Source organism: Anser cygnoides, chromosome 2 (genome assembly GCF_040182565.1).
Source record: "Anser cygnoides isolate HZ-2024a breed goose chromosome 2, Taihu_goose_T2T_genome, whole genome shotgun sequence".
Classification (NCBI taxonomy): Eukaryota; Metazoa; Chordata; class Aves; order Anseriformes; family Anatidae; genus Anser; species Anser cygnoides.
This window is the reverse complement of record NC_089874.1, coordinates 17,561,119-17,567,500: the sequence shown is the minus strand read 5'-3', so window position 1 is coordinate 17,567,500 and position 6,382 is coordinate 17,561,119. Positions and strand designations below refer to the sequence as shown.

Genomic DNA, 6,382 nt, shown 5'->3' with positions numbered 1-6,382 from the left:
GAACTCTTCAATATGTCATTAATGTGAGATTCTCCAGACGTGTATTCTGGATGTATGTTTTAAATCTTATGTGAAAATATAGGAATATTCTAAAAGCCATAGTCCAATGAGCTACTCAGATTGAATTGCGGCACTGAATGGACGGTGTTTATGCAATCATATTTTTAAAAGTCTGAGCAAACCTTTCATGTATATTTTTAAAAAGCAAGAGAAGTTATTTTAACAGCATCTTCCAGTTATAATTGGCATTTTCTGAGACATTAATATTATTTTTGTCAAAGCGATAATGTTTTTGCTAGTGCAATAGTTCCACAATGAGGTACGGAAGCATAAAACGTTCCCATTTTGCCAACGCTACTAGAAGCAAAGTTCATAGCACTGCCTTTTCTGAAGGAGCACTCAGAATAATAGTTCTAGATTTCCACCTTCTTTTTCTAATACTTCGTGTTATTTTGGTATGTTCACGTCCCTTGCAAAGTGACACATGCTGTGTTAGGCAGAGCACCGAGGACCCATCCTACAAACGTGCTTCCTTTCATGCACCCAGCAGTAGCTCCCGGCAAGGAAATCAGACTACTCATGATGCACAAATCTTTGCAGCATCCAGACCTGAGATAGCATCACTCAGCAACTGATAGCATTTAACCACACATTTCAATAGAGTGCCAGATGGCAAAGGAAACAAAGAAGTAGGATTTATAAACATTTGCAGCCTCTTTTATACCTCTTACTGCACCACGACTGCCAGTCATTTCAGGGGGGGCTGTGCCTTCGAGGGAAACAAGTGCTCCCCATGCCCAGCTACGCCGTGTGATGACCATTGCTGCAGGGCTCTGGAGCACGGCCGCTACGTGCGCGCCGAGCGCAGCGTGTGCGGCAGCACTGATACTGCGGAGCAGGTGATGCTTATTATCAGAGCAATATAGCTGTTTCCGTTCTAGCCTGCTTTCAGAAGGGAAACGAGTAGCTCCCTACAACTTCCTGAACAAGCCCTGTTTTGTGCTGAAATCTCCCATTACTGGTTTTTGTTGTTTTTTTTTTTGACCTGAAGATTTTTTTAAATGAAGATAAAATATTTCTGCCGTGCTTATGAATGAGGCTGCAGGATGCAGGCATCTTCTAGCAGGGAAGGAGGGAAGACCCCCGTGTTTAGCTCCCTGTCTTCAGCCCTTCCCCAGCCAGGAAGGCTCAGCCGTGGGAAATCCCGCTGGGGGCACGGGGGGGGGAGCCCTGGGGCGAGCAGGGGGAGGATGCGCCCGGGCCACCCGGCCTCACTGCTGCCTCCCAGCTCCTTCCCACGCAGGTGGCACTGGCAGAGGTGTCCCCTGCAGCACCGGGCAGGTGAAAGGACAGTGGGCACCAGACCCTTGCCCGCCTTGGGGGGGCCGCGTTCCCCATCCCTCCCGTCCGCGGGGCCGTCGGGGCGGCACGGGGGGGTTCCCTTACCTGCACCAGGGTCATCTGGGAGCCGAGGGCCAGCAGGATCTTCTCGGTCTTGGTGGGGTAGGGGTTGTCGCGGTGCTTGTAGAGCCACTGCTTGAGCGGCCGCGCCATGTCCTGCAGCGCCTGCCGCTTGTGCCGCACCTTGCCACCGCTCTGCCGAGCCCTGCCGCCGAGAAGGGGCGCTCAGGAGGGGGGTGCCGGGCACCCTGAGCCCCCCCAGCTTCCCCGGTGCCCTGCCCCGGGGGGTGGCCCCAGCCCCGGGGTGCCCCGAGCCGGGAGTGTCTGATCCCTGCCCGTCGGGGGCCGCGGGGAGCGAGGATGCTCCGGGGGGTGCGGGGGGCTCAGCCTCGGGGCGCGATGCCTCCGGTGCTCGGGGGCTGCCCGGTATGTTTTTGGTCTGTTTGCAAAGGGGTTTTCCTTGGGGGGATGTCCCCGGGGGGAAGCAGCCCCCGGGCCGAGCAAAGTGCCGCGACCCCGGCGCCCCACCTCTGCTCAGCCCCGGGGCGAGGAGCGCTCCTCCGGGAAGGAACCTTCCCAAATTCGCAACGGCCCCTATCGGGACAAAAAGGTTGAAAGGGGGAAAAAAAGGAGCTCAGCTACCGATAAGGAAAAAAATAAATAAAAAGGAAAAAGGTGTTTTGGTGGTTTTGTTTGTTTGTTTGTTTGTTTTTTAAACAAAAAAGGTTGAAAATGAGAAGCGAGCAAAGCCGGGGGACCAGGAGGCAAAGCCGGGCGGCGGCAGGGGGCGCCGCGGGGCCGCGCTGAGCCGGGCTGGGCCGTGCCGGGCCGAGCCGGGCGGCCGCGGGCGCTGCCTCGCCCAGGGCTCCCTCGGAAACCCAATTCCGCCGCGATGGGCTGGTAATAACATTTCGATGAAACACAATCTGCGTGCTACCGAGCAGCCGCGCCGCTGAAAGTATGAGCTGATGCAATCGTTAAGGTGGAAACGGGGAGTAAAAATAGCTCCTCGGGATTTTTCTCGCGTTCCGCGTCTCCTCGGACTTTAATTTCCAAAGCTGCCCCGGGTTGCTTGGTGCCGGTGCAACCCTCCGAGCTACGGCCGGCAGCTCGCCGGAGCTACCGCGTCCTGCCATCACCTCCCCTTTCACCTGTTCCACAACAACAACTACCGGGGAAAAAAAAAAAAAAAAGGAAAAAAGAGGAAAGAAAAAAAAAAACAGCCGCAGACGGCTCAGCTTCAGGTGCCTTTTGCACAAACCCGTTCCCAGCATCGCCGCGGCGGGCGGCGAGGGGAGCGCAGTGCGCGCACAGCCCCAGCCCGGCTCCGGGCGCTGCGGGCACCGAGGAACAAGTGCGGGGGTCGCGGCCGGCCCCGAAGCGGCTGCCGGGGCTCTCCCGGTCCCGTCCCGTCCCGTCCCGTCCCGTCCCGTCCCGTCCAGCCCCGTCCAGCCCCGCGGGTCTCAGCCCGGGCCGCTTTCGCCAAAGGGGAGCCCCGCGCGTCTGCTTGGGGGGTGTGAATAAATAGGAGAATAAACGCGGTGCCCCCGTTCTGGTTTTGCCCGAGCAAGAGGGAAGGAGGGAGGCCAAGCGCCCTCAGACAGGAGCTCTGTGCGGCGAGATGCCCCCGGTCGGGACGCGTTTGCACCGCCCGGTACCGGCATCAGCGGGATGCGAGTCGCGGGGAGAACGGCTTTGGGGCGCGGGGAGCCCTCCTAGGGACCGCCTCGCGGTCCTAAAGCGGAGCCGAGCGCCGGGCACGGACACACACACACCTCACACCACCCACACACACATACCCCGTCCGCCGGTTGCGCAGGCTGAGGCTCTCCTTGATGGACGGGCTGTCGGGGAGCAGCACCTCGGCGTGGTGCGGGCCCTCCACCACCCCCACGTAGGGCCGGCCGCCCCGCTCCCGCTCCTTGGCGTCCTCCTCGAAGAGCACCTGGCCGCTCAGCTTGCTGAAGACGATGGTGTTCATGGTGGGGGGGGGGCTGGGGGCCGCCGCCGGCTCCGAGGTGCGGGGGCTCGCTGTGCGCTGCGGGCAGGCGGCGGCGGTCACCGGGCAGCCGCGACCGAGCGCCGACAGCAGCCCGCCGGGGGGGCAGCGCCGAGGCACCGGCAGCCGCCTGCCCACCCCCGGGGGGCTGCCCGCAAACCCTGCCCGCCCCCAAGCCCCCCCAAACCCCCCAAAACCCCCGGCCCGCTCCCCCTCGCACCTCGCCGCCAGCCTCCGCCGCGCTCCTCGCTCCGTGTCGCAATAGTTGGGAGCGCGGCTTCTCTGTTGGGTTTGGTGCTTCCCTCTCTCTCCTCTCTCTCTCTCTCCCTCCTTTTTTTTTTTTTTTTCCCTTTCCCTTCCCCTCCCCTCCCCCGGAATGATTTTCTCCTTCCCCCCTCCCCAAACGGGGAGGGAAACAAATTGTTTTTAACGACCACCAAATGCGCAGAGCCGGCGCCCGGAGGCGCAGCCGCCGCGCAGAGCCACTCACATCACCGGGACCGCCGCTCCCCTCCCGAAGGGGGAGGTTTTTTTGGGGGGGGGACGCCGCCGGCCAGGGCACCCCGACAGCCCCGGGAAGGGCACGGGCCCCGCCGTCGGGGGGCAGTGCGTGGCGGGGCGCTGGGAGCCCGGGGTGGCGGCGGAGGACACGGGGGGGGTCCCGCTACCAGCAGCAGGGACCCCGTCGGGGCACAGCGGGCGCGGCGGCTGTCGCAGCCCCGCGCAGCTCACTAACGCCGGTATTTAATGAGACCGCACCAGGAAACATCCCCCTCACCTCCTTTTGTGTCCCCGTCCCCCCCCCCCCCCTCCTTTACAAGGCTTACAGCCCGAGCCGGGCGGCGCCCCGCTCCCTGTAGCATCCTTGGCGCGCCCCCGCCGGGAGGCGATGCTGGCCCTGCGTGCGCCCCCGGCCCGCTCCCACGGGTGTGCCGCGGCCCCCCCCGCTCCTCCCCACGTCCCCCGCACCCCCCGCACCCCCCGCCGGCCTTAACGTGTCGGTTCCCGTGCGCAGAAACCCGAAAAAGCTTGGGGCAGTGCTCCCAAGGATGCCATTCAGGCGCTGCCGATGCCGGGCACCGGCTTTCGGGAGGGAGCGTGACGTCACGGCCGCATGACGTCACGGCCGTGACGTCACGCAGCCCCGCGTGTCTTGGAAGGGGTCCTCGGAGGAAAGGGGCGGCCCGGCACGGGGGTCGCCGGCCCCGACCCCACAGCCTTTCACCGAGAGGGAAGCTGGGAAAAGCGACGTGCTGGGGACGCCCCGTCGACAAATCACCCGGCTGCCGGGTCCCCGGCCAAGGGAAGGGACGAAAACAGGGTGGCAGGGACCGCAGGAGCGCACGGGACTTTAGGGCAAAGCCCCCCCACGCAGTGGGTGCCCTGGTCGGAGCGCTCGGGAGCAGCCTGGGGGGACAAACGGGGACACGGGGACACGAATGCCTCCTGGTCTGTGCTGAAGCGCCTAGCTGCTTGCTGCAAACCACACCGCTCTGGTTATTGCTGTGCCCGGCTGAACCGTTTCTGACCTGGGAAGGTTTGTTATAATCACATTACAGCGAGAGAGGACTGAGAAAGTGAGAGGCTTCATCGACACCGAGCTCCCGAGAGCTCTGGCCAGTGAAATGGGAAGGTGATATCAGCCACCTGCAGCCCCACGCCAGTCCTTGCCCCATTATCTTCCCTTTCCTCCTTGCTCCTGCCTGCCTGCTGTGGCAGGAGGGATGCCCACTGCCTGTGTGGTGGCTTGGGAGGAACAGGGAGGGAAGAACCTCGGTGGCAAGATGCTCCTTTCCACTTCCCTCTGGACACCTTTGGGTGTAGACGCCCGTCCTGCAGAAAAAAAAACCCACAGCCGCCTCCCCACACACACACTGTGTGAACAGGGTCTGCCCGCAGCATGCCCCATCAGGCTGGGGGCAGCACAGAGGGAGGGACCCCTTTCTCCTAATTCTCCCCAGTGCCAAGGCAGCAAAGGGGTCTCCTATGTGGGAACTGTTCAGTTAAAGAAATTCCCCCCCCAGTGTGTCCCCTGCTGGAGCTCCCACGCTGAGCGGGGGCGCGGGGCACCTGGCTGTCCTCGAGGAGCGGGCAGCCAGGGCAGCAGGTTGCTGAGGGCCTGGCACGTCCCCGCCCGCACCCAGAATAAATCGCAGCAGCAGCAAGAGCTGAGGGCAGGAATCAGCATTTGGAAAGCGGCTCTGGAAAAAACCAAAAGCCTGCGCGGGGCAGGCGCTGCCAAGCGCGGCGAGGCAGCAGCAGGAGCAGTTGGCACCGCGGCGCCTTACAAGCCTCTAAAGCAGCGAGATCTCCCAAATCATCACATGTAAATCTCACACGCGCCCGCCCCCTCCATATTTTATTACTTAGATCACAGTTGAAAAGCTTAAATGAAAACAGGGTTTCTATTTCCAGAGCTTGTTTAACATCGCGAATGTGATACAAACTGCGGGCTTCATGGTTTTAATTAAGGTTACTTACCCCGCCACGCACGGAAAAGTAAGTCAATGGCTGCTGGCCGCACGCTGCAGCCCACGGCCGGCTCCCCAAGGACTGATGGGCAGCACCGGGGGTCCTCCATACCCCAAAGTGGGGCTGGGTTTGGGGGACAGAGGGGCCTGGGGCACCTTCCAGGATTGGGGTGCGAGGAGCTCCGTGCTCCTCCTGGCAAAGCCAGCCCCTGTGCCCAGCTTGAGGCAGGCGGCAGGCTGGGCTGGCACGCCAGAAAGCGGCAGCGAGGCACCTTTCCAAGGGATATCGTGCAGAAAGAGCCTAGAAGTGGTGCTCTGGGGTCTGAGCTGTCTCACGGAGGAGCCAGGAAAAAAATCAACGGCGCTGTCAGGCTGAGAGGAGGATTTGCTCCCTAAGCTGCGGGCGGTGGAGCTCCCCGGTGCCATCCCCGCTGCAGCCAGCAGACGGGCTGCTTTTGTCCATGGCTTCACGGTTGTTTTCTAAATGCTTTCGGCAAGTATTTCCTCGGCG

The 6,382-nt window shown here is 61.8% G+C and overlaps 1 protein-coding gene across 4 annotated transcripts in view; it reads right to left on the bottom strand.

Moving 5' to 3' along the window:
* Positions 1-6,125, bottom strand: part of MKX (mohawk homeobox) — a 48,992-nt gene extending 42,867 nt beyond the window's left edge. Inside the window, exons 1-3 of one of the 4 annotated variants that reach the window (XM_066991570.1) lie at positions 5,882-6,125; positions 3,201-3,439; positions 1,447-1,606 (exon numbers count right to left, since the gene is read on the bottom strand). In XM_066991570.1, coding sequence (XP_066847671.1) covers positions 1,447-1,606; positions 3,201-3,382 — 342 coding nt within the window. In that variant the 5' untranslated portion in view covers positions 3,383-3,439; positions 5,882-6,125. Of the gene's footprint in view, positions 1-1,446; positions 1,607-3,200; positions 3,440-3,620; positions 3,769-5,881 lie in introns of those variants that run through there. The other 3 variants (XM_066991571.1, XM_066991569.1, XM_066991572.1) reach the window with 3 other exon arrangements.
* Between the last annotated feature and the right edge of the window lie 257 nt (positions 6,126-6,382).